Genomic DNA, 27,753 nt, shown 5'->3' with positions numbered 1-27,753 from the left:
TCTGTGTGTCAGTGGTGCAGGAGCTGGCATGTAAGGGCACATAACCTATTTTGCACTCAGAAATACCTGGATGTAATTGCTGCTTGTTGTTGACCTTATTGGTCTATTGATGTTTAAATGGTTATAATCTGTTAAATACAACATGACCATTTATTTATTGATCATAAATGTGAGAAACTAAAAGACTTCTTATATATATAAATATTGTGGTATTGTTGTCAAAATATTTGGAAATATTTATATATGGTGGAAGTTCAAGCAAAATTTCCATCATGGCGCACTGATGGTGTTCAATGCCCGTCTTCATTAGTCGGTTGCTACAGAAAACTAAGGAGTTAAACCCCATTTCATCTGTAAGTAAAATGTAACATAGTCTAATTAATAACAAAAATAATTTTCTTTCAAATCTATAACAAGATAATAAAAAATATAAAAGATCTTAAAACAAATGCATTAAACATAACTCTCCTTCAAAACTTATCATTTCTAGATACCATGTTTGCTAGAATTTTCTTAGCCTATTCAGTGCAGAAGAGTAAATTTTAAACCCCATTCATTTTCTAGGATTTGGACTCAAATTTAATCTGATCTTTCTTTGCACCCTGCTTGTATTCTCTAAACAAAGTGTCTTCATTCATTCCATGGGGGTTTAATGTCCACTTCCACCAATGGCCATGATGTTAATGTCCGCTTCTACCAAGGGTAGAGAAAACAAGATTTCATCTATGATGTCCAAATAAAACATCTGAGGATCACAAAAATATCTGGCATAAGTTTATATTTTTTGTTGTCCTTAAATCTTTACATGGTAAATTTATCATGATGAACAATATATGAACAAACATCAGGTTGTAGACTTTAACACAATATGATTTAATCTGATATCTGTATCTGTCAAAATGTAACTGGATGTTAATTCTTTGTTGTCTTGTGTCTTGTATATCAAGTCAAATTGGTTTGTATCAGCACCTGAAAAGTACAATAAATATTATATGTTTGTATTTGGAAGGGTGACAAAACTGAGCTAATACCACAGGTGTTTTAAATATTATTAAATGTGAATTTCAGAAAAAATTTCCTCCCACTAGGCGAAAGTGAATTACATGTTAAACCGCCATTTCTCTCTCGGCAGACATTGATTCGCCATTTAAGAGTTATTTCCCTTCACACATTTAGGTTAAATTCAAAAATACATGCAAGGGTTTCTTCATTGAAGATTGAAATGTCCATGCACCATTTGTATTGAACAATTAAATAGGGTTCATCTCTGGGTACTGTATTAAATGTATTATGACAATGATGTGACAAACAAACAGATAAACAACAGTCATGACTTTGTTTTTATTGAAAACATAATATTGGCAACTAGATTTCTCTATCCCTCAAAAAATTATTTTCAATAATTTAGATAATTTTTATAAACCTACAAAGAGAGAGAGAGAAATGGGGTTAAACCTCCACTCGACACAAACTAGGTCATTTCGGGACTAACATAATATGGTTCAATTTTATTTCAATAATTTTCTTGCACGTATTAGGTCTTTAGCAGTGGGAGGAAACCGGAGGACCCAGAGAAAATCCACGAGGTTGGACAGGTGACCCTATTCCTTGTCGCATACAACCAGGGAGTCGAAACCATGTTAGTTGACTCAATGACAGACCTTATGATACAATGTGCAAGTACTAACCATTCGGCCATCCAACTCCCCCATAAACCTACAACAGCTCACCTTGTATATATAAAGTATTAAAATCAAACTGTTTACATATTGATGGTAATGATTTATATTTATCTGATAAACATAACAACATTCTACATTTACCACTTTCACTGAAACAAAATAATCATATTTCAAAATCACCAAAACAGATAGAATTTGGAATTTCAGTCAAGATTTTGACAGTTATGCCCCGCTTTCATGTGGTCTACGAATGCCACGAATCACCCCCAAAAAATTTTTTTCAATGGTTTCAAATCCATTATATGTCAGTTATGCCCCACTTTCACATGGGTTATGAATGCCACGAATTGTCCCGAATCCAAACTTTTCTCGATTTGTCAAAAACTTTTGTGGCCCGAGATTTATCGTAAACATGTCGTGGCATATATTGTAAACTTTTGGTAGCTTTATCTGCATCATTTGTGGAGAGCGTAGTGTATTCGTAACTGAATTCCGCATATTCGTAAGCAATTCGGCACATTTCTAACTCATAACTGAATCGCCACAATTCGTAGATGATTCTTTCAAATCGTACCTTTATCGTAACCCTACCAGCATATTTTCACCCGATTACATACGAATTATTGTAGCTCTTCCATAAACTATTCGTAGCTACTCCCAATTCTGGACAATCTTTTTGATTTCTATTTGCTGAATCGCCATGAATTTCGATTAATTTAGATTCGCCACCATTCGGGGTGATTCTTTTCATTCAAAGCCCATGTGAAAGCGTTATTGTGTTCAAAAAGGTGCGATGGCCAGACAGCCAGACAAAAAACTGCTTAGGCTAAGCAGAAAATACTCATCATCAAACCACATCCATCAAGATATTCACACAATGAACATCTACACAGAGCTAAACTTACCTAATGCAGATCTTTCGTTTAGCCTCAACTATTATATAAATCATTAATTAGGAATTTATTTACATGCCATCCAATATCAACTAGCTAGAACTTCCAATGGTTTTAATTTTCAACAAATTTAATTATGATTGACGGTTAATGATTTAATTTAAAGATAGGTTGCCAGGCAACGAAACATACGCACACAGCAGCTAAGTTGTCCGCAGAGTCACAACACACTAAAATCTGATTACAAGTAACAACCCATTTAGCTTCTAGATCTGCCCTATTCTAACATTTAGCATACAAAACATTTAATATCAATTGCCATAATTATTGGAAATTGTTGAAAATTGATAGGCTTCTTTGTCTCATGACCTTAAATACTGTGTATGAATTTAAAGTCAATCGGATATTAACTTTAGCCTCCAGAGTGTCCATAAGATTTTTTAGAGTGATCAAGGGCCATAACTCTGGCAGTAATTATCCAAAATCGTTGAAAATCAAGAGGCTTCTTCGTCTCATGATCTTAAACACTGTATATAAATTTAAAGTCAATCGGATATTATGACAATTGAGGCTACACTGTTCTGCAAACAACAATAACTCTGCTCAGAATGTGGTAATTTGACTGAAATTTTCAACATAGTCTCTTTTCATTATGTATCTTTTAACTATTATAGCAAGAACTGTTAACTCTTTATCTAAATCTTACATAATGCCCCTTTAACTGACATATAAAAATGTATTTTAATAGCAAGGTATTAGTGATGTCAGTCTGTCAAGACTGATAAAGATGACTGAAATAAGAACCCTAATTTTGCTTATGTACAAACGTTATTTTTAACTTACCTGTGTTGTTTAATAAAAGAGGCAGCATCAATCAACAAGGCACAGATTTTAGCCATTCCATGATCAACACCTTCACTCTTTAAACAAGGACGAAATATCAAATACAAAAAAAGTATAATTTTAACAACTTATTTTGGTTGTGTTACATGTAAGATCTCTAGTGTGTATGTGGGTGTGTACCTTTTTGTGACACTTGTATGATCATCTCTTGTACTTTTATTGTCACACATGTACATTCCCCATTTTTCCCTTGTCGGAAGAAAGAAAGAGAAATGAAATGGGGTTTAACGTCCTACTGTTCTGCTCCTATACTGGGCTAATGAAGACGGGCATACGCCATACAGTGTGCTATGAGGGAAATTTTGCCCGGGCAGCGGCACTATCGCCCACTCTTATATCGAATTCCAACTGCCAAGGGATCTTTTACGTGCATTCAATGTATACACGGGACCTCAGTTTTTCGTCTCATCCGAAGGACTAGACAGCTGTCCTTGTCAGGCCCTCCATCCTGCATCACTTACAAGGGGAAACCACGCCGGAAAATCGGGATGAACTTTCTCGGCCAATGCAGGGATCAAACACCCGACCTCCAGGCTAGCGAGCCAGCGTCTTACCCACTTAGTCTTACCCACTTAGCCACGTGATCCCCAGAAAGAAAGAGAGAGCACACACAAACTTACATATATGGTACAATTTTATTTTAATAATTTGCTTGCACATAGGGGTGGGAGAAAACCCACAAGGTTGGGCAGACGATCTTACTCCTTGTCATGTACATGCTTGCAATCGAACCCATGCCACATCTTATCATCTAATGCACAGGTCTTAGAACACCCAACCACCCTATCCCAACCATAATGAAGACTAAAGACATGCCATATCAACTTTAGGATTCTCTTCCACTATTAAGACAAATATTAATTTATAAAATGTAAAATAGGAAATCCTTTATAACATAATACAATATCTAAAATGTAAAATAGGAAATACTTTATAACATAACACAATATCTAAAATGTAATATAGGGAATACTTTATGACATACTTTTATTCCCAACTGCGGAAATAATATATGAAGTCTTACACGCGTCGGACAATTTATCAGTGACTAGTTTTCAAAATACGACCACGCAATAAAAAAAAACAAGACAAGATATCGGCTATATCTGTGGTGAGTCATCGTCAATAATTACTTACACACAGTGAAGCCTATATTTTCTAACTTCACATTGAAATAATCCAGTTTTCCCTCAAGTCAAAAAGGATTTTATATGTGTATTTTACTAAATGATTATTAACAAGAATGTTTGTTTTCTATCAATTACGTTAACTACACTATCTCTAATTTTAAAACTAAACACATCTTATTATATTGATTAATAGTAACCACAGGCTATCGAACATTTTTGCTCATTTTCTTATAATTTACCGATAAAGGCAACATTATTATCACAATCTTTCAAAAAATTTCAATTGTAAACCTAGTTAATGCTATCTATCAAAATTCCAAACAAAAATTGTAAGATATGGCGCAATTGACCACGGTTTGTATCTCGGCCATGACAACATATAGTCGTTCGGATGAGACAAAAAGTCATGGTCCCGTGTACACATTGGCATACATGTAAAAGAACCCTTGACAGTTGGAATTCATAATTAGGGTACTGGTAGGGCCTATCGCCACTGTCTGGACAAAATTTACCTCATAACACACTCTTCATTAGCCCAGTCGGTGCAGAAAAGTTGGACCTTAAACCCTATTTCATGGATCTATCAGCTATAAAATGAACATTATTGGTCAAAGAACACATTTTGTGATTCAAATATTTTTTCAACGATGACTATATGGATAAAATAGAAATAGCACCATTTTCCCAAATTACCCTTTTAATTAAGAGATAGTTGGGGTTTTTTCTCATAATGCCTAATTTAGGTCAGTTTTGGTAATCTTTTTATCAAATACCAGTAAATTAAAATATCTCAACTCAATTTTTCAATTCTTTGGGAGGGAAAACCCAAGTAAAATCTAGTTAAAATATGTAGAGTATAGATTTTATTCATTAATCAATCAACAAAATTCCTGTTGATTTCTCTTAAAGCCAAACTGGTAGCCAATTTTCATTTCTTTGGTAACAAACAAAGGGAGTAAAACAGAGATCTTATTTAAATACATTGAGTAATTTCATGTATAACTTTTATTCATTAAACAATCAAAAAATATTCCTGTTGATTTCTCATAAAGCCAAAACTGATAGTTCATTTTTTATTTCCTTGGTAACAAAAAAAATTAAGTAAATATGCAATCTTGTTTAAATATGTATAGTAATTTCATGTATAACTTTAATTCATTAATCAAATGAAAAAAAATTCCTGTTAATTTCTCATCAAGCCAAAACTGGTAGTCCATTAATTACTACTAACAAAAAAACATACATACACACACACACACACAGGGGCAACGGCATAATATGTCCACATTATGAATGTGGACGTATAAAAATTAAGTAAACATCTTGTTTAAATGTGTATAGTAATTTCATGTATAACTTTAATTCATAAATCAAATGAAAAAAAATGTCCTGTTGATTTCTCATCAAGCCAAAACTGGTAGTCCATTAATTATTACTTTGGTAACAAAAAAAAATTAAGTAAACATGCGATCTTGTTTAAATATGTATAGTAATTTTATGTATCTTTTATTCATTAATCAATCAACAAAATTCCTATTAATTAAGGTCAATAATGCTGCTAGCCCATTTTTCAATTTTTTGGTAATTTTTTGGTCGAGTATTTGCAAGTATAGCTTTTATTCATTAATCAATCAAGAAAATTCCTGTTGATTTCTCATGAGGCCGATACTAGTAGCCCATATAACTGTAATACTCTGTAACCTAAGATTGTATGTAGAGCATGGTGAAGTAACTTGTACCATCGACTACCAGTTAACAAATAGTACTAGTTACTGGTAGGAAGTATGACTCATACCTGTAATGGTGGTCAATATTCAATGACCATATATAAACTGGAATCGAAGCAGTATTGATTGATTATAGAATGAAAGGGGTGTTTTTATATTCAGCTAATGGAACCCTACAGAATATCCATATGTTAATAACACATCAATACAACTATTGTGACAATAATCACAATTCTCACCACCTTATTTCATTTACTTAAATCTTGGTTTTTATGTCTCACTGAACACAGCAGCATCTTAAAGTAGTCATATTGTTAGTAATGTAATGATGCGTCATTTGCATTTTTTTTGCTAAAATATCAAATTTCTCACAGCTTAAGTCGCGCTCATATATGTACTCAGATTGATTATTTATAAAAAAAAAAAAATGATGCTAGATGACGACCCAGCTTGGTTTCAATTGGATTTTTTTTTAAAAAAAAAAACGGCTTATCATGGCAGCGGGGTCATTACAAAGCAAACAGCACAGATCGATGAAATTTCGATTTGAAACGACTTAATTAAGGAAACAAAACCACAAAATACAGATGCTAGATAGGGCCCCGGATTGGATTTAAAAAAGGCCTATCATTTCTGTTCGCCCACAACAAAATGGCGACAGACTTATTACATAGCAAACAGCACACCTCCACATTTTCAAATACAACGTTTCGAAACTCTAATTCTTAAATTGATAGGCTACCAAAATAACGTTGTTTACAGAGGGCATTATTCAAGAAAATTATAAGTACCAAAGCTAAAACTGTTATGCTAGGATCCCACTTTCATGATTCATAAGACGATTGAAATCGTGGCTTGAATCGAGGAGTAATAGTGGTGATCCTATCATGTCTTACCATATATTGAGGCCAGTCGTAGCGATCGTGTTGACTGTATCGAAACGCATCCAAATGCATCTGCACATAGAACTCAACGGGACAATCCTATCGTAACGCATCGCACGACTGTAGGAATCTGACATTAAAATTTCTACATTATCTGCATATTCAACAATTAATATGGTAAAAGGCTGATTAATGACAACAAATTATTCTATTTTGCATAGACTTATAGTCACTTGAATGCCATCTTAAATATGACTAATCATTAAACATATCCTCCTAAATGTACTGTAACTTGGACACAGATAAGATCCTTAATCTTTTTTTATAGGAGAAGGATCATAATATTGTTTGATCACATTTACTATTTATTTAAAGGCTCAATACCACTCTTGTTGTAACTGAATAATATGTCCCAATCTTTATTCTGGTCAACAAATTGTACTATTTTACAATATTCCAATTAATTGGTGATACAAATTTCATCTTAACACACCTAATTTAAAAAATTGGAAAAATTCAACTAAATGATTTGAAAAGCCTAACGTAAACCTTTTCAAATGTGACCTGGATTTAAAAATATTTTCGAACCCCCTAGACAAGTAAAATAGGATGTAATGGATAATTTACACAACAGGTAGGACACTTAAACATCTAGTACTTTGAATAAGGCTATTATTTATTTTCTGGAGCTGTCAAGCCAGCAAGAGTGTTATTGTCCCTTTAATGGACAATGAATGGTTTCTGATATTGTAGTTATTGATAGTTATTTCAACAGATGTAACCATTATTTCAAGAAACCTGATCTTATTTTATTCAAACAGTTTCTCCTTCACAGTAATATTTCATTGCCTACACATAAAAATTATTGTTTTGCTTGAACTACACAAGCTTTAACTTGAGTTTATAGCATTTTATTTGAAAATAGGAAAGATGGGGGTTGAATCGCTTTTAGATCATACCCTCATCAAGTGGCATGGTTTCAGATCGAGGCTCATACTGGCTTTCAATTTCTTTCCGCCAAAATGGATAATAATTTCTATATCAAACTACACAAGCTTTAATTTCATTTTATTTCAAAATAGGAAAGATGGGGGTTGAATCGCTTTTAGATCATACCCTCATCAAGTGGCATGGTTTCAATTCAGGGCCCACTGGAATATTTTATCTGCCGAAATATGTGATAAAAAAGAAAAGCCTATTATAAAACAATTACCGGTATGTACAACAAATATGTCTTTACGTAACACATTAGCAGTTTTGAGATGATTTATTAAGATCACATTTTGTTTTTTATGACTTTAGTCTTTTCGCACACAGTATTGCACAATATATTTTCAGTATTTACACATCAAATTTATGTTTTGCATGTATAATAATAGGCCTATTGTTATTTTTAGGTACCATAACGCGGTATCAGAATCTGAATCCCTGCTTACAATCAAACTAGTCATTCACTTTAGAGCATTATGGTGGCAGCAATGAAACAGATGGTGGACTGTATTCTCACTCGAGAATAGTCGCTATTGGACTCGTTCTTACGTTTCTGACCATTGGTGATAATATAATTTGAAATAATAATATCCGTTTATGAAGCCACACTAAATGGAATTCAACTATTAAAATATTAAATTTCTTCGAAAAGGATTATCGGCCATTTTGATTTTTTCCATTTTGTTTTAAGACGAAACGAAACATCATATAATGACTTGAGATAGACTCTATATAGATCACTGGCAATGATCAATCAACTAATCATTAATCTGAGACAATTGGTTAGTATTACTTATTGACACGATCCGGATTATCAGTGAGTTGATTAATTTATAGTATACATGTATATTCTGCCATGTTATTGTGATTGACAATGGTCAAATACGATTAAAATTATTGCCAAAATTATCACTAAAATCAATTTTTTATCGCCACTTTAATATTCTTATCGCAAATTGCGACTTTGGGCCCTGTTTCAGTTCCAAGCTTGTATGTGAGTAGGATTGCCTCCCCAACCTGATTTTCTCTGGGTACTGCAGTTTTCTTGCACTGTTAAAGACCCGTAGAAGAAAGCAAATAAGTGAAATAAATTTTTATCATGTTAGTCCTAAAATAATCTGGTTTGTGTCAAGTGGACGTTAAACCCCATTTCTCTCCCTTAGTTGAAGAAAAATATACATCAAGTTGTAAGTACATATTCCAATTCCCTTATTACTTTAATAAATACATGGGATTTTATTCTAAGGATTTTCATTTTTAAATTCAGTTTAATTTAAAAATGAATACTTAAGAATACTTCAGCCTTATTTTTTTTTATTCATTAGAATTGTGGTATTCTGTACAAAATGTTATTTTAATTACCTTACTGTAATAACTAGACAGGGAATGGAAAATAATGATTTTTATTGCAAATATTTCTTTATTTTTAAATCTAATTTTCAAAATATCCATACAGAAAACATAAATTAAAAAATATCCTTAAAGAAAAAAAAAAATTGAAGATACTTTTTAAGCCTAAAGTTCTATTTATTCATTAGAATGGGGTATTTAAACAAAATCTTAAAATAATGTGGATTTTTCTTTTTTAAAAATTTAATTAACAAACACAGGAAACAGAGGTTATTTTTGTCTCTTGAATTTCATGAAATATAGTTTATGTATTTAGTGCTTTTATTTCTAATAATACATCCTTTTTTTATTACAATTCGTAAGAAATAAACCCTGCAGAGTAAAACACTTTTAATATCAAAGCCCTAATTATCTGTCAAGTGCTCATGAAAAAAAGAACTTAATGGATTAACCAATTATTTATATAACGGCCTTGCCATCGACCGCTTGAGTCACTAAAACAAAGAGTGATTAAACAGGGGAACGACATACATGTAGCACCAGGGTAAAGCGGCAAGTATTAGTAGTTTTGCGGTGAGATGAATCGGTTTTTATTATTATTTCAATATGGCCATAAACATGAGTCATAGCTAACTAAAACAAAAAATGTAAAGTCACTAATGTAAAATCAATTTCTATTTCCTCATTAGATCTAATAGTAGTATAGATGAACATATGACGACAAGCAGGTAGAGGTCAGAGAGTAATGACTGGGTTATTCTTTCTAATATTATTATCCGTAATCAACATCAAACTAACCCAATAATAGCCTGCAGGTTATTACTTTGAAGTTACGACAATACAGCATGAAACAGAACTTAATTACAAACAGTCCGATTCTTCAAATACTAATTCATGTTTGAACAATGTAAAAGATAGTGCGCTTAAACTTACAATGCTACAATACATACTTCCTAGTATACTGAGAGAGGGAAAGAGAGAGAATAGGGGTTTAACATCCACTTGACACAAACTATATCATTTCCGTGATTCGTAAGCCTGTGGGGCTCTTTAGCAGTGGGAGTATAACAATCTTGTCAATTAAAAATTAAACAAATTTCATAAAGATACAATCTGAACTTTTCACAGCTGAAAAACCTGTTTAAAATTTCAGATACAATCATGTTAATTGTAATCTCTAGAGTGATACCAATAAGAAATTGCAGACGGACAGACATGTTTACATTGCAATTGATAGTTTCAGCACACCACTGCAAAAAAATTGCAATTATAATGTATATGAGTGTGTTTTGCCAGCCAGTTGTGCTGCATGGTCTACTGGGTTCCAAACATATGCCTATCATGATGTATAATATCAATATTACTTCAATCCTTCAAATGAGATTAATATAGCTGGGCCTGACAGAGCAATGGTGGTTAAATAGTCAAAAAATAGGTTGCCAGGCAAACAAAACAAAAACTCCTCAGAATTTCACCTTTAACTTCAGAAATCCTTCCTGCTCATGTTTCCAGTGTTCGGCAATATTAAATTACCATATTTGTTTAAAAACAAGCCTGAGCATACTATGAACCAGGAAGCGAGCATGACGTCATTGCAGCCATCTTGGAATTTTGACTTCATATCAAAAATTGAAATTCTGTCAATCGATTAACAATAATTGTCCAGTGAACAAGAATACCAAGTTTTGATAAGCGTTCCCCCAAAAAAGAAGTAGAACAAGAACTAGAACAAGTTGAGTAACGCTTGCGTTAATAATAATCACCTTTAACTGTGAAATGTAATGTTCTAGATCATCTAATATAATAACATCTGGATAATACTGCTTCATATGGACTGATGCACAATAGTCTATTAATTCTTTCACTGTTGAATGGTACCTACAAAGAGATTAAACATACATTATGTGTAGGATAAAGCACGTGACTGAGGTTATGCTGGGGAAAGAAAGACTGAAGAAAATAACCTGAGAAAAAGAAAAATCGAGGCCGCCAGGCCAAGGTTTTTCTGTCGAGGGTTTTTTCTTCAGTCTTTCTTCCCCAGCATAGCCGAAGTTGAGTACTTTATCTTGCTTATAAACCGTCTATGTTTACATGTACGCAAGATGAGAATATCCCAGATTTCCCCTAAGAAAAACCTTATATCGTTTTTTTTCTTATGGGAAAAAAACCCTACCCTGGAAGAATAACCCATTACAGGTTTAAAGAAAAACTTTCAGAAGAATAACCCCAAATTTCCTTGTATATATCCAAAGCCGCCCCCGACTTTCAGACCGCAAGTTATCCCGGGCATAGAATATACCCCAAAGATCAAAGAGATTTATTGTTACTACAGGTTTATAAGCAAGAGCTAAATCTGCCTATTGCAGGTCTTTCTTTAGGCCTGAAATGTTATCTAAATTATTAATTAGACATTAATTAACTTATCCAGATCATAATCAACTCTCGATGTCATTGCTAGTCTGTGATATTTACTGGATTAGGATCCGATCTGCTGCTCTATGCTCATATGATTAAATCAAGAAATGGATAATCGAGACTATGTATTTTATTGTACTGACTTTAGTAAGGATGATCGAGGCTAGGCCCAAAATTCAATCGCTAAATTCTCGGTTCAGAATTGATCAATTTGACTTAATTCTTTTTTTAGCAAATTCCCTTTACATTATCTAGTTTTTACCTACTATAGTGAGAACTGCCAGCTCTTTATCTAATCTCCCATAATGTTTCTTTAACAAACTAGTTCATTTTGGAACTAACCTATTACACAATTTATTTCAATAATTCGCTTGAACATAGGGTGTCTTTAGGAGAGGGAGTAAACCTGATGGTCTGTAGAAAACCCACACGGTTAGGCAGGCAACACTACTCCTGGCAATTAATTAATAGGCTTCCTAATGTTATCTATATATATTTGTAAGATCTAAGAATAATTTGTATTTCTGTTTCAAAGTTATAGTTTTGGTAGAGTTACTATAAAATTGGCCCTATCGTACATGATTTAGAGAATTTCTAACTTTGTGGAATTATCAAAAAATGCCTATTTGTGTAACAATTTATTCTCCAGATTTGTAATCCCTATTGGTTCCATCCACAAACTACCAACTTCCTTCCTCACCCCCTTAGTAAAGAAAGAAAAATGAATCCTTAGAGTAAATATGATTATTACATATAATCACTTTTAAAAAAAATATAGGTACATCAAGATTTAGAAGGGAGGGCCGGAAGGATGGGAGAGGAATGAATGGACTCGTATAAGATTATCAGTGCTGTTTGCACCATATTGTCCTGGTGTTAATTAAATAAATAAAGTTCATTCAGTACCATTAAATTTCGTTAGCACCTTGCAGAGACATTGTACCCTCCCAATACAGAAATTAAGGTCTTCAGACAACAAACTGGCATTTATCTGTTAGAATTTAGTTAGGAAACCAAGATAAATTCAATAAAGTATTCGTTTTGGAAACACTTCGTTAAGATGTTAAATACCTCAATGAAATAAAATTGGCAACCAAAACAGCATTAAATAAAATAATCATGTGATGAGAATTATAGAATTGGATTTGTGACTCCTACAACAGAGGTGCCCGTCTGTCATTTACTGCTGGATTTATCCGAGAAGTAATCAATAGTGGCCAATGTGACAATTATAACACAGCCTGGTATATCTATAAACCAACCACAGTTAAGGTACAACAACATGTTCAGGGGATGACTCATACCTTTACAAAACAAACCAAGTCCAGATAACTCTTTTCATTCATATCTTAGACACCTGTTAAACTCCATTACATTCACAATGAAGGTCTCCAACTATTGGATTTGTTCAAATCAAGTTGCTAATTTGAATTATTATTCTATCAAGTTGAAGCTGTAGCCATCGGGTTTCAAACTTTTGCACAACTGCTTTGGTTGCAGGTAAGAATGGTGTGAATCCTATATTTTCTTAAAACTTTAAATCAATAATTTATTATACCTTATGCACAAATACAAATTATATAGATGTTGTATGTTATTGCAAAACAAAAAGAAAAGAACAAGCAAAACATTTATAACAAAAGGTATTTATTTAGAAGGAATTACGAAGAATGCATTCAATATTTCTTAAATAATTAAAATTTTAATGCAATCATTGCGTAATAATTTAGTTGAAAAAAGTAAATATGACTAGATACATAATCTTTTAAGTACAAGATCATATATCCAAGATAAAAAAAGATTACAAGCAAAATAGCAAAAACATTTAAGTGTTTTTTTATGTGTATCATTCACATCAATTCAAGGAAAGTGTATCTTCTTTAATACAAGTATTTACTTTAAAACAGGTATTTTCTTTGAAACTATTATCATCTTAAAACTGTTATCTTTGAAACATTTATCATTTTTGAGCAATTATCATCTTTGAAGAAATTATCATCCTTGAACAATTACTTAAAAAAAGAAATAGACTGTACCAAAAGATACTACATTTTATCATAAGAACCTTTTACTATAAATAATATTTTTGTTTTGTTTAATGAACCTCCTCGAATTATGCATGACATTAATTAGTATTTTAGGACATAGATATTTTCAAAAATTAAAGAAGTCATATTTTTTATACTGTTTTCATTCATTGTTATAAAATATCAAGTTCTAAGATTTGTTGACTATTTTTCATAAAAGTGTGTGATATACAACATGGAAAACATAAAATTCTGACATTTCAATTCAATTAATTCTGATACTGCACAAATACACCATACAATATTATAGAACACATAGATAGGGCCTTCACAAGCTACTGAATAGGCTTCAAACACCGTGTTCAAAATTTATAATTCTAGAATTTATAAAATTGATAGTGTTTTTTCTAGTAGAAGCAAGTACCCTAATGAACAATCACACCAAGATGTTTAGAATACAATTGTGAACTCAAGCCTAAGATTATTAGGATGTCCATGGTGGATAACTCTGGGATATGCGATTGAAAAATTCTGCATTTCTCTTCGATATTAACAATTTATGTGAATTTGTAGAGTGATCACACCACAAAGTAAAGTATGATAAAATGGCCTGTAGTTGTGACTGATGCACTATGAAAACTGACTATACCATAAATGCACCATGAAAACCCAGCTGATGCACCATTTAAACTGACCATACTAGTAATGCACCATGAAAACTATACTGATACATTATGAAAACTGACCATACTAGCACTGCATGATGAAAAACCTGCAGATGCACCAAGAAAACTGACTATACTAGCAATGCACTACAAAACCATGCTGATGCACCATGAAAATTAAGCATACTACACATGCACCATGAAACCCTTAATGATGCACCATGAAACCCTTAATGATGCACCATGAAACTGACCTTACTAGCAATGCACCATTAGTCATGACAACCCTTAATGATGCACCATGAAACTGGCCCTACTAGCAATGCACCATTAGTCATGACAACCCTTAATGATGCACCATGAAACTGGCCCTACTAGCAATGCACCATCAGTCATGACAACCCTAATGAAGCACCATGAAACTGGCCCTACTAGAATTGCAGTGGAATGCACAATGAAAATGTTGCTGTTGCTCCATGAAATCTGACCATACAAGCTATGCAGTGGAATGCACCATGGAAACACTACTGATGCACCATGAAAACCCTGCTGATGCATCATGAAAACTGACCATACTAGCTATACACTATGATACTCTTACTATTCTGGGTATAGTGTACCATTAAAATAGTGCTATCTGCATTATGCTCTGCATCATGTAAACCGTTGAATTTACATATTGCACTACAAAAACCTTTTAATCTAGTATTGAAGCAAGAACATTTTTGTATTTTCTAATTAGAAACATGATTCAAAAATCTATTTTCTGAGTTTTCTCTCAGATCTGTGTTTGCATAATTTTTTAAGATAAATATGTAATCATAGCCATCTCAAAAAGGGCAAAAACTTTAGGAAATATTACAAATGTGTAATTTTGCAAAACCCGGAAATAAAACCCATTGAACGCAATCTGAATCATCATACAACGCAACTGCTTGTTGATGCAAAAAGATGAATCATATCTAGTTATATTTATATGTACTGACCATTACTTGCTTAGCTGGTTATACAATGTTTATCAGGGAAATATAGATGTAGGCTTATTTAAGACCACGGGTAGCTGGTTATACTAAGGACAAACCAATTTCATTTTCTTTTTTTCAAGAGCACCTGTCCAAATTTTGCTTCTTATTTCTTCAAGAAAAAGACTAGTTTGAAAACCAATAGTACTTGATGCGCAGTTCAAAAACTTTTAGTTGCAAATTTTTTCTGTTTTGAAATTTTAATCTAAACATCTTTCACATGATTCAAGCGGCTAATTATTTATCGATGCCCTGCAGAACAGAAAATCAAATTGGTGTGGCCTTGTATCCAAATTTTTTAGCAGTTTTGAAATATTAAACTAAACACCTTTAACATGATTCAAGTGGCTATTTATCAAGATCCTGAAAAACAGAAAATTAAATTGGTGTGGCCTAAGGAAAACAAATGACTCATACAGTTAAATTATGTAACAGAATTATATAGTCAACAGACACTTTGATAGTATGATCAGTATTTATATAGGTAACATCAACAAATTAATAACTTGCTTCAGTAATACATGTTTATTAAGCCAACATAAATAGAGTTAAGAGAGATATGTATTTAGTCTCTAATTTCAATATTATTTTCCTCTTATATAAATATATCAATAACGAGCATGTTTATTGGGATTCACGATCATTATCTGGGTTTTTCAATCGGGATCTGCAATAATTGCATAATTTACTTAAAGACCCAATGTATCAAAATAAATGGCAAATATAGACTTTCATAACATACACAATAAAAGCATTGCATGTTTTACTTAAAGGCCCAATGTAGCAGAATAAATGGCAAATAGTCATATTAAATAATTTATTGGTTAAATTGATCAATCGTAAAGTATGCTGTGGCGATTTAAAGTTCACATTGCTTTCTACAGAATTCACACCGCCATCTTTATTGTCTTAGAATCGTCAGTAAATTACAGAAGGATATTTCATGTCTATCCATGAATATCATGCACATGTAGTCCACCATGACTCCCTTCCCATATAACATGAGGAACATGCATACCCTTCCCCTTGTTCAACACTCACCACTAGTTATGCTGAGGAATAAGCATACCCTTCCCGTTGTACAGCATTCACCAATATTTATGCTAACAGAAGTGGTGTAATCACTCGAGCCAAACCAGATCTTGAGCAGTGGGAGGAAACCAGAGGACCCAGAGAAAACCCACAAATTTACTTACACAAATTTAACAGATTTCAAAATTGCAGCATTTGGGTCAAGTAAGCCATGAACTGTTAATGGGAGCTTAGCCAACGGCTGTGGAGATATAAACATAACAGTCAATTCTTCACCAGCAAATGATAAAGCAGTCTGGAACAACAGTGATGTCTTGCCCCTAAAAAATATAAATTTTAAAGAAATAAACTAAAATAAATTGAAAACTTTTTGTTGCATATAATACATACATGTACTTGACAAAATAACAGATCTATGGATACAAGAAATTGATCTAAGTATATGTATTGAAATTCTGATGGCCCTAAATATGAAAACTCAAATATTTTAAGAATACTGAACATTCATAAGCTAAGCATTAAAATGATAGCATAATCTTTAGCACTTTGTCAATGAAAAGGCTTCATTCTTAAAATATTTTAGTTTTACTGATCAAGTCCCCAGTTTAGTTGACTGCGCTGGACAAAATAAAATACTGTATATGGTATGAGAATGACCTCAAGAGTAACTAAATTTAATGCAATTAGCTAAGCTGTTTTCAACATACTAATTTGAATAGCTGCCAATGTTCAATTTGAACGTGACATTTCCATTGAATTTTGGCACTTACCGGTAGTATACTATCTTTTTTTTAAAATTCTAACCTAGTTTGTTGGGCTTTGTCCATATGGTTCAACTAAGTTACTTTTAAGGCCATTTGCATACTTTCGACATTTGTAATATTTTGAAGGCAATGAAACTTGACCTAATCATGGGGTCTTTTTTTTCATGACAGTTTGCTAATTAAAACAAAAAAATAATGAGATGGGCAAGCCTGCACATAAAGTACAAAATATCACAGAATGTATAATGTTATGCGATAATTTGTGCCTGACAAAGTCCATAACAGGTGCCTTATGTCCTGGCTTTCAGGTAGAGCCATGGAGGGAGGCAGAGGTTTCATTTTTTCATTCAGGATTTTTTTTGTGTACACTGCCATAATAAACACTAAATTTTTCAAAAGATTCTTTACGTTTTTTGTCCTCCAAACATCACCATATTTCTTTCATCAGTTAATATTTTCTGTTGAATAAATTCATTGGTTACTGGATCAGTTTGTAGCCAGGGGGAGACAATTGGTAACATTCTTGCTAGAAGTGACATCTTGAAGGACCTAGAAATAAAATGAAATGGTGTTTAATGACATGTCAGCACCTGCCAGGCAACATGTATATTGCACCAAGAATATACGGTACTAAACATAAACAGATGTAATCAATTATTAGTACTTATGATATTATAAATCTTATTTGAAGCTTTAATAATATAGATTTTATCTAAAAATAAAAGGCCAATATGGTTGATCTCAAAAATACACTTTTATACATGCATGTTACACTTTTATACATGCATATTAATGTAGTATGTTGATAGCTTAATTGAGATTGTAATATATCTTTGTTGAATGGAGAATTAAACTTTAGAACTTCCCTAAAATTTCTTCCAAATCCACTACTTAACCCACAAAAAATTTAGTTCTCTAAGAAAATGATGTTAACTAACCATAATATAAAAACAAAATCAAAAACAGGTAGGAACAATGATATATAACACTTTCATATTTTTGTGTATGAATAAAATTTTGATAAATCGATGATTCTTAGTTTTTCACTTTATAAAACAAAAACATTGGAATCGTTCATGTTAACCACTGTGAAAAATAGCTTGTCTATTAAACAAAATTGATCTTTTTTTTACATTTTAATATCAGCTTATTTCTGCTGAAAATGGAAAGGGTACGACATATTTTATCAGGAGGTAGTGAAACATCATTATATTACTCTTCATGTGAGGTCATGTGACACTATGCAGTGTGTTGAATAAAGGGCATATGGCCCTGGGCCTATTCTTTGGAACCTTACAACAGATGAAATGAGTCTAAAACAATCTGTTTCAAACACAGACTCTATTTAGTTCAAATTTACTTGCCTTCACTACACCAGGATCTGGAAAAGTTGTTATATAACCCAAATTCTGGTTGATGTGAGGGAAAGCCAATCAAATTGTCTGTTGTGGTGAGTTCTTGCCAGGTGGTGCATAGAACTGTGGGTAGACATTCATAGCGAAGATAAGGCAAAAGTTTTATTTCCAAATACCCACTTGAAACATAATAGTGGAGGCCATTGAAAGTATAAAAAAATGAAACTAAATATAGATCTATATTTTAATCAGATTGGGTCTAAAGACACATATTAATGTAATATGAAAGTTTATAAAGTGATTTGTAAAATTTGTATTGTAATTTCTTATCAATTATGTTCGGTGAAATACGTGAACAATATGTATCACTTGATGTACCACCAAAATAACAGGATGAGCAGGTAATGGGTATTGAGGAATATTGGCGAAAAAAGGTAAACTCCACCTCAGTCAAATTTTCACAATCACAATGAAACCATACACCACAACAAGATACTTTTAGTCTTTTCACAATCTCGCCTGCACACACCGCAAGGCCAATAAAAGGCCCTACTAGAGTATTTAATCTTTTAACAAGTAGCTATGACTATTGATAAAGATATTAAAGACAATGATATAGAAATAATTTCCAAGTGAGGTGTAGGTAAATGCGATCGAACTATTTATATCATTTTATGCCTAGGAGTAGCCCAGAGACGGGCATTGTCATGCTTGTGTGTATTTTGTGTGTAATGTGATAATTTCCTGTCTGATTAGAAACACTCAACAAATGAAATGAAATGAAATGTGGTTTAACGTCCTACTGTTTTGCTCCTAAACTGGGCTAATGAAGACGGGCATATGCCATACAGTGTGCTATGAGGGAAATTTTGCCCGGGCAGCGGCACTACGGCCTACTCTTATATCGACTTCCAACTGCTAAGGGATCTTTTACTTGCACGCCAATGTGTACACGGGACCTGGGTTTTGCGTCCCATCCGAACGACTAGACAGCTGTCCTTGTCAGACCCTCCATCCTGCATCACTGACAAGGGGAAACCACGCTGGAAAATCTGGAAGAACTTTTTCGGCCAATGCAGGGATCGAACACCCGACCTCCAGGCTAGCGAGCCAGCGTCTTACCCACTTAGCCAGAAACTCAACAAACGGGACCTGCCAACAAACAGGTTGAACATAAATCTGAACTTCATATCCACTGCAGATTAATTATTAAAATACCTACTGCACACGTCAACACATCAGGTGTTGATTTAAGGAATAATCAGCATGAGACTTTATTTGATTGACTTATTATTAATGAGTTAATTTTCCAATAACCTTGGTTCATCTACACTGAGAACGTTTTGCTCCACATTTGAGAAATGTTTACATGGAATACTGCCGTGTTCTAATGATATTGTCTTTTCGGAGTTGACCATCTGGAAATATATTAATGATCGAGTTCTTGACTTGTTTTTATGGGATTTTTTTTATTTCTTTTAATTTCTTACAACAGATATACAGTCTAGTATTCTAGTATTGATATTAATGCAAAATATAAGTAAATACAATTGTCTTATGGGCGAATTCCGATTTTCTCAAAGTGAATTCCGGTGTTTTAAAGTAATTTATTAATGCAAACTATTATTAAATAGGAAGGCTTTAAGTGCGAATTCCGATATTTTGAATGTGAATTCCGGTGTTTATATGTTTTCAATGTGAATTCCAGTGATTTTAAGTGTTTTAAAGTAATTTATTATTAATGCAAAATATTAGTGAATAGGAATTATTATAGCGCTCTTGAGCAACTCATTTGTTGGATATTCAGCGCTTTATAAATAGATTATTATTATTATTATTAAGGTCTTAAGTGCGAATTCTAATATTTTGAAAGTAAATTCTGGTGTTTATATGTTTTCAAAGTGAATGTCAGGATTTTTGGTGTTTTTAAGTAATTCAATATTAATATTAATGCAAAATATAAGTAAATAGGTAGATCTTGCTGGCGAATTCTGATATCTTCAAAGTGAATTCTAGTGTTTGTAAGTGAATTCCAGTGTTTGTAAGTGAATTCCAGTGAATTCCGGAGAAATCTGGTGATTAGTATACCCCTTTTATTTTTCCTCTGATTTACATTCAAATTCCTCTGCATTGATATTTTAAATGTAACACCAAGTATTATTTACAAATAGTTTACTTTGTCCAGTCATACTTCAAATAATTTATTTCTTAATTAATCCATTTTTTACATAAAATTTCGACTTTTGCGACTGGGTAATCGCGACTACTAAGTTACCGTTAGTCCTAGTATTAATGAAAATATACTTCTATTTGAGCAATAAAGACTAGAATATTACGATTACAGATACAAATTCATTTGTATCTTCATATATGTATGTGTAAATGGCAGTGACATGCTCCCTATATCTGATAAAATACCCCTAAATTCATAAATTTTCCATCAGACACCTGTTTTTGTTGATTCTTATTTCCCGCTTTTCTCGCCTCTTACGCTGAAGAGCTCCAAATGCGCAAGTTTCCATAAGGATGTAAAACGTGTAATGATTGGCTGAGAGTGACTTCATGATGCAAATTTTAGTATATGACCTCATCTTTACATATCCTTGGGAAGATGATGTTTAAAATGGTGGTAATAATATGAGAATTGACACGCTTGTGAAAACCTCTATGTTTTAATTCAGATATACATTACGGAATCGGATTAAGAGGATATAGCTGTACAAACGGACTTTCTCTGTTTCAAGGAATTACCGTAAGGCTATCGATAAACTTTCCCTCACTTGGCTAGCAACGAGCGAAGGTATGTTTTATTTGAATCTGACTCTAGTTTATTATACAGTGCTATTCAATGATATGACATGGGAATTAAAAGGCGACTTTATGATATAAAAAAATAATAATGAAATTGACATTGTCTATACAGCTATACATTTTGAAATCTTGAACAAATTATTCACCTTGTGTGACCTTTTAGTTGAAAATAATTTGTTTAATTTTGAATGACTGAATATTTTTTTCCTAAAGTAGCCTACATAGTTTACGACGTATATGACCTATCATCACTGGGGCATATATTACAACATAATAATAATACAATTGTATAGTATTATATGCCACACGCCAAGTTGTGTATATTTATGAAAGAACTATGTTATAATTGATATACATGTATATGTCATCAATAATCATGGTACATGTATATAGATCCATATTTCACAGTATGGACACTGGCTATAGACATATTTATTAACTAGTGGTTTAATTCTAGTTCTATAATGTTGTGAGGTGTATAGATGGGGAAGGTAACTGGGGTTTGCTGCCCCGTCTTTGGTAGTTTCACACAAACACTTGTAATTATGTACATAAATTATCAAAAGACACTAATAAGTAGGTTAATGTGACTTTATTTTTTTATTATTATTTCTGTTAATGTATCAAATGAACATGTAGTTGGTGTTCATGGTTAATTCATATTTCAGTTTGAAGAAGATATGAAAAGTAAAATTTTAAATTCTAAATTAAAATTCATCTAAATTAAGAAGACAGTGCTATAATTTATATTATATTATATTACAATATTTTTCTAGTAAATGGAAACTGGCAAATCCTATCTAATCATTCTCCCCGGTGTCATTTTTATATAATTTTATAAATTTGATTCAGAATTTATATACTATTCAAAAAAAGTAGGGGATATTTGATTTTTAAGTGTTATTAAAGTCACCTAATGAAAGTGACGAAGAAACAAATGACAAAATGAAATGAAGTTCACATTCATCGATTTATTCCAAATGATCGTTAGACTAAGTAAGGCACAGACTGACCATTATAAGGGTAAAATGATACCCGGGGTCAAACAGCAAAGTTACCACAGCATCACAACCAAGTCAGTAACGGGTAAATCCTCCTCTGTTTGCCAAACAAGCATTGATCCGACGTGGCATACTCCTAATGAGACGTTTAAGGTCATTTTGGTCCAGATTGTCCCATTTCTGTTGCAACGCAGCAGCAAGTTCTTGGACATTGGCAGGACGTTGTTGACGTTGACGTAACCTCTGTCCAAGCATGTCCCAGACATGCTCGATGGGGGAGAGGTCGGGACTCAGTGCTGGCCAAGGTAATGTGGTGATGTTCTGTTGTTGGAGGTAACCTGTAACGATCCTGGCCCTGTGACATCTTGCGTTGTCATCCTGGAAGATGAAACGGCGGCCATGACGTCGTGCGAACGGCACAACATGGACTTCCAAGATGTTGTCCCGGTAGTACTGGCCTGTAACACGCCCTGCAACAACATGTAAAGCCGTTCTTCCAGCAACAGTGATGCCTCCCCACACCATAACAGAACCACCCCCAAATCGATCATGTCTGATGACGTTAACGTCTTGGAAGCGCTCGTTTCGACGACGCCACACCCTCCTACGTCTGTCCAAAAAATCAACAGTGAACCTTGACTCATCTGAAAACATCACATTGCTCCAGCGTCGATTATCCCAGTGTTGACGATCCCTACACCAACGACGTCTTGCCTGAATGTGATGATCTCTCAAACAAGGGATCACGCGAGGACGTCGGGCGCGAAGGTGACCCCTATGCAGTCGATTCCGAATCGTCTGGCCACTCACTCTCACACCAGTGTCTGTTTGAAGACGAGCGCTGATCTGATTTGCTGTGATGACACGATTTCTCAAGGCCAAGGTACGGATAAATCGATCCTGGGCTTGAGTTGTCGCCCTTGGTCGACCTGAGCGTGGTCTGTCCTGTACAGATTGTGTATCACGGTATCCGGACCATAGCCTGCTTATGACAGACTGAGAAACATTCATCGTCCGCGCCACAACCGCCTGTGTTGTGCCGATCTGTAGCATGCCAAGGGCACGTAACCTTTCATTTTGGGTAAGCCGACGCATATCAAAATTTGTTTTCGGGTCACTAAAACAATTAAACTGATGTTTCCACCCTGGAATTCAATGCCACAATGACTGTAACATTCAAAGTCAGAGTCGTGCAAATCTTGGGTTGGACCCCCATGATGATCCCAAGCATCACCTGCATTCCATGCGGTAGCTATTGGTGCGTTTGGGCGTCACATGTAACTGGAAATGTTTCTTCTGTTAGGTTCTATAGTGACTTTTTTCGTAGTCATTTGCATATTTTAGTATTATGCCCCCAAAATCAAATATCCCCTACTTTTTTTGAATAGTATATCATACATGTTTTGGTGTTGACATAGCCATCTAACAATCATACATGAACAATAGGATATTTAAAACTAATATTTTATCAAATGTTTGGAATTTCTAAATCCATGATTTGGATGTTGAATACACGTACCTAAATTATATACATGTGCTTTATGTTTTAAGTAATTTGGGTGGAGTACAATGTATTTTTATATGTGAGTCTACACTACAGTGCACTTTTGGAGATCCAATGTACATGTATGTTGAATGAAAACAAGCATTTATTGAAATCTTAAACATTGAGGTCTCCTCTTATTTCCCCCCACCCATAGTACAACCACAGTAGCCTATAGACTTATATCATTTAAAGTGCATTAAAACTGCCTGCCATGTGTAAGGTACATACGTACATGTGGATTTTAGCTGCCCATTAAAAAGCAGATTTTTAATAAAAATTAGCTTAAAAATTTCAAATTCATTTGGCCTGACCCATGGTTACATGTTACACACAATTTATTAATAATCCTATGTCTATTTTCAAATTATTCTGGCATAAATAGTATAAAGTTTACAATATGAAAGAGATTAAATTTGACACCAAATTTACACCTTAATTAAATGCATAATATTTTCATTGTAGTGTTGTAAAATATTGTAAGGTCACAAAATTCAGCACTGTGCATTTAAAGTCCCTCATCATTGAATCTCTAGAGAAGGAATATCAAGTTCAAAAATGACCCCATTCCATTCAGTATTTAAAAAGATATGACAAACTGAAATTCCATCGATCTGTACTGCCATCTTTATGTTTGGCGAAATCTAATTGTTTTTAATTTGATTGAATCCAAGCTGTTAGATTATCTACATGTAGCATAGATATTAATTTTGTTATCTTGATTACATGTAAATGTTGAATAATCAATCGGAGTACATATAATTAGTGAGGATTAAGCAGTTAGAAATTTGATAATTTCTGAAAAATGCAAATCACGCACACAGTTACTTAAAGCTTCAATTTAAAAATTACTCCAAGTATAATTAACATACATACTTCTTTTTATTCAGTTATAGTACATTTACATGACATGTACTGTGTAAGGTACATGTACATGCATACTGTATCATGGTTACAGGTGGTTAAAATTCTATATGGTGAACTGTAACCAGGGACAAGGTGGTTCGGTACAAGATATGAGGCCTTATGGTGCCGCCGGTCCAGATTTTTTTCAATAATACTGACTGACTGACATACATGTATGCAACCATAAAATTAGTCAAGATGGTACAAGGATCTGACGGATGGCACCGGTCTGGGGTCTTTCTGTGCCGGTCTGGGTTCCAATGGGGTCAGTCATGAACTTAATCAACACCAGAAAGGGGCACCAGGTTTGATGGTCGCCAAGAGCAGTGCCGGTTTTGTTGGTTTGCTAAGAGCGGTTTCGTTAATTTGATTATCTTCGTATTTATTTTTTAGCCCAATCTTGACCCTGTATTACTAATGGGATGGGCAGTATAGAGGTAGTTTAGGAGGCGAAACGGATTTAGACGTGGGAAGAAATAGATTTAGACATAATGCATGGTGGCATTAGCATTACAAATGATTTCAATGTTTATTATGGAACATAATAGGAAAGATATTTATGTGGTCATCTTAAAGCTCATCCTGGTAGATCATTATCCAAATTCTTTTCTTCTCTGTCATAGTATATTGAGTTAATATCTTATATACATTGTATGCATACATCCTGTTCCTACAAATTACTGAACTCCTACATATAAAATTAATATCCTTGATTAATTGAATTCAGTATCCGAGATAACTATGAGTTTTTTTCTTGTAAATCTTTTCATTTTTTTCATTTTGAGTGAAGCCTGTATCATTACAGGCCCGGAAAACTGTATGTTGAGCGCAGTGGAAGCTTACAGGTGTCCCCCCAGGTCCATTCACTTCCTGCAAGCTCTATGTAGTTTGTCTTGTCTGCAGGTTTTGTTTTGCTTATATATAGTGTGGTTCTCTTGCTCTTACTATAAGTATACATTCTTTAAATTATTAATGAATTGCTTCTTAAACATGTGGGTGTGGGAGCCACAATGTCTCAGTGAGTAAAGGCCTTGGGTTGGTCGAGAAAGTTCCTTGGAATTTTCAAGTGTGGTTGTTCCTTTTCGTTTGTGTGTGACAAAGGGCTGGACACAGAACAGTGTCTAGTTGTTTGGATGTTACAATAAACTAAGGTCACGTCTACATTAAGGTGCACATCCATATACAAATAAAATTCCTGTGCAACCAGCACTAACTCCTGTTGGTACATGTATGTATCGTACATGTATTGTATTACATGTACTTGAACTGAATAATGATGCAGCATGATTTGATATGATGACCTGTATTTGTATGATCTATAAATATACCTTGCAAGTGAAAGTAACAATTGAACATTCATGAATTGTGATATATTATTGAATGATATTGAATATTGAATGACCTATAAAAAGAACCTTATGGTTAGTAACCAAATAAGGAAATATTATATAGTAAAAAAGTTTTCGTGTTTCTATTTATGTAAAGTTGATACATGCCTGAATTGCCAAAACAAATGAATATATAAGTCAGTAGGGCGAAGATATTTGGTGATTTGAACAAACATATTGAGTGAAAATTAGAGTTTCTAAATACATTGTACCATTGATTTGAAAGTGAAACCTGGGGGGTTGGATGGCCGAATGGTTAGCACCTGCGTGCTGTATCATAAGACCTGTCATTGAGTCAACTGGCGTGGTTTCGAATCCCCGGTTGTACGTGACAAAGAGTAAGGTCGCCTGTCCAGCCTTGTGGGTTTTCTCCGGGTACTCCGGTTTCCTCCCACTGCTAAAGACCCCTACGCGCAAGCGATTTATTGAAATAAAATTAAACCATATGTTAGTCCCGAAATGACCTAGTTTGCGTCGAGTGGAAGTTAAACCTAATTTCTCTCTCTCTCTCTCTCTGAAAGTGAAACCTGAAGTGGAATGAAATGGATTTTATGTCTCGTCATCACAACCCCTGTGTAAGATGCTGGCTCGCTACGTTGGAGATGGCGGGTTCGATCCTGGTGTTGGCTTAGAAAGATCATCAGGATTTTCCGGCGTGGTGCAGGACGTAGGGATTGACAAGAATAGCTGTCTAGTAGTTCAGATGGTACAAAAAACCGAGGTCCCGTGCACACGTTGGCATGGCCGTAAAAGATCCCTTGGCAGTTGGAATTTGATATAAGAGTAGACCATACATGTAGAACACTTTATGGCATATGCCTGTCTTCATTAACCCAGTTGGAGCAGAACAGTAGGATGTTATTTTGAGACAAGGAAGAGGTCAATTGTAAAATATTCTTTGGTTGAGTATTATCACAGGAACTCGGTTTTTCGTGAAATGTTGTTAGATGTGCATGTATCTAATAATAATGAATGACACCCTTTTTTTTGTGGGTTCTCTAAATCTTAGATGTACTTCAAGGGTTTTTTCTGGTCTTCAGCTTTACTCCCAATGCTAAAGATCCCTACGCACAAGTGAATTATTGAAGTAATCACTCTCTTTAGATAAAGTAGACTAAATTTTATTTTAGCTTTATCATTGTAACTATCGTAAATATTATACCTGTGATCAGCTGGTATGGTTTCACGTGTTGAAGTCAGTAGATGCGATAACTTGCGATGTTGACTGATGGAAGCTAATAATGACATACACTTGCTTTGTGTCT

General features: G+C 33.8%; 2 protein-coding genes across 5 annotated transcripts in view; one reads left to right on the top strand and one right to left on the bottom strand.

Annotated features, from left to right (window-relative positions):
* Positions 1 to 27,708, bottom strand: LOC126812502 (ATPase SWSAP1). Of its 4 annotated transcripts, none has more exons than XM_050538923.2 (8): positions 21,288 to 21,320; positions 18,849 to 19,018; positions 17,893 to 18,033; positions 16,885 to 17,040; positions 11,323 to 11,437; positions 3,419 to 3,495; positions 1,731 to 1,831; positions 1 to 969 (listed from the first exon to the last, which is right to left on the bottom strand). In XM_050538923.2, exons 3-8 carry the CDS (start codon positions 18,021 to 18,023, stop codon positions 845 to 847), a joined length of 705 nt encoding a protein of 234 aa, XP_050394880.1. In that variant the 5' UTR covers positions 18,024 to 18,033; positions 18,849 to 19,018; positions 21,288 to 21,320; the 3' UTR covers positions 1 to 844. The 4 variants fall into 4 exon arrangements, with proteins under 4 accessions (XP_050394880.1, XP_050394881.1, XP_050394878.2 ...); XM_050538924.2 differs by having other exon boundaries at positions 18,849 to 18,962; positions 21,288 to 21,319; XM_050538921.2 differs by lacking the exons at positions 18,849 to 19,018; positions 21,288 to 21,320 and adding an exon at positions 27,651 to 27,708.
* The window catches only part of LOC126812500 (dual specificity protein phosphatase 16), a 57,178-nt gene continuing 50,875 nt past the window's right edge, over positions 21,451 to 27,753 (top strand). The window contains exon 1 of the mRNA XM_056098378.1: positions 21,451 to 21,639. The gene's annotated coding sequence lies outside the window, so the exon portion shown is untranslated. The remainder of the gene's footprint in view (positions 21,640 to 27,753) is intronic.

The sequence above is a fragment of the Patella vulgata genome, chromosome 2 (genome assembly GCF_932274485.2).
Source record: "Patella vulgata chromosome 2, xgPatVulg1.2, whole genome shotgun sequence".
NCBI lineage: Eukaryota > Metazoa > Mollusca > Gastropoda > Patellidae > Patella > Patella vulgata.
Note: the sequence above shows the minus strand (reverse complement) of the source record. Positions and strands in the feature narration are given on the sequence as shown.

Coding starts and splice junctions, on each gene's coding strand:
- LOC126812502 (XM_050538921.2), bottom strand. CDS start 18,023: ATGTCACTTCTAGCAAGAATGTTACCAATTGTCTCCCCCTGGCTACAA. Junction 11,438..16,884: donor TTGAAATCTGTTAAATTTGT/GTAAGTAAATTT, acceptor ATCTCTTTGTAG/GTACCATTCAACAGTGAAAG. Junction 3,496..11,322: donor ATTACATTTCACAGTTAAAG/GTGATTATTATT, acceptor CCTTGTTTAAAG/AGTGAAGGTGTTGATCATGG.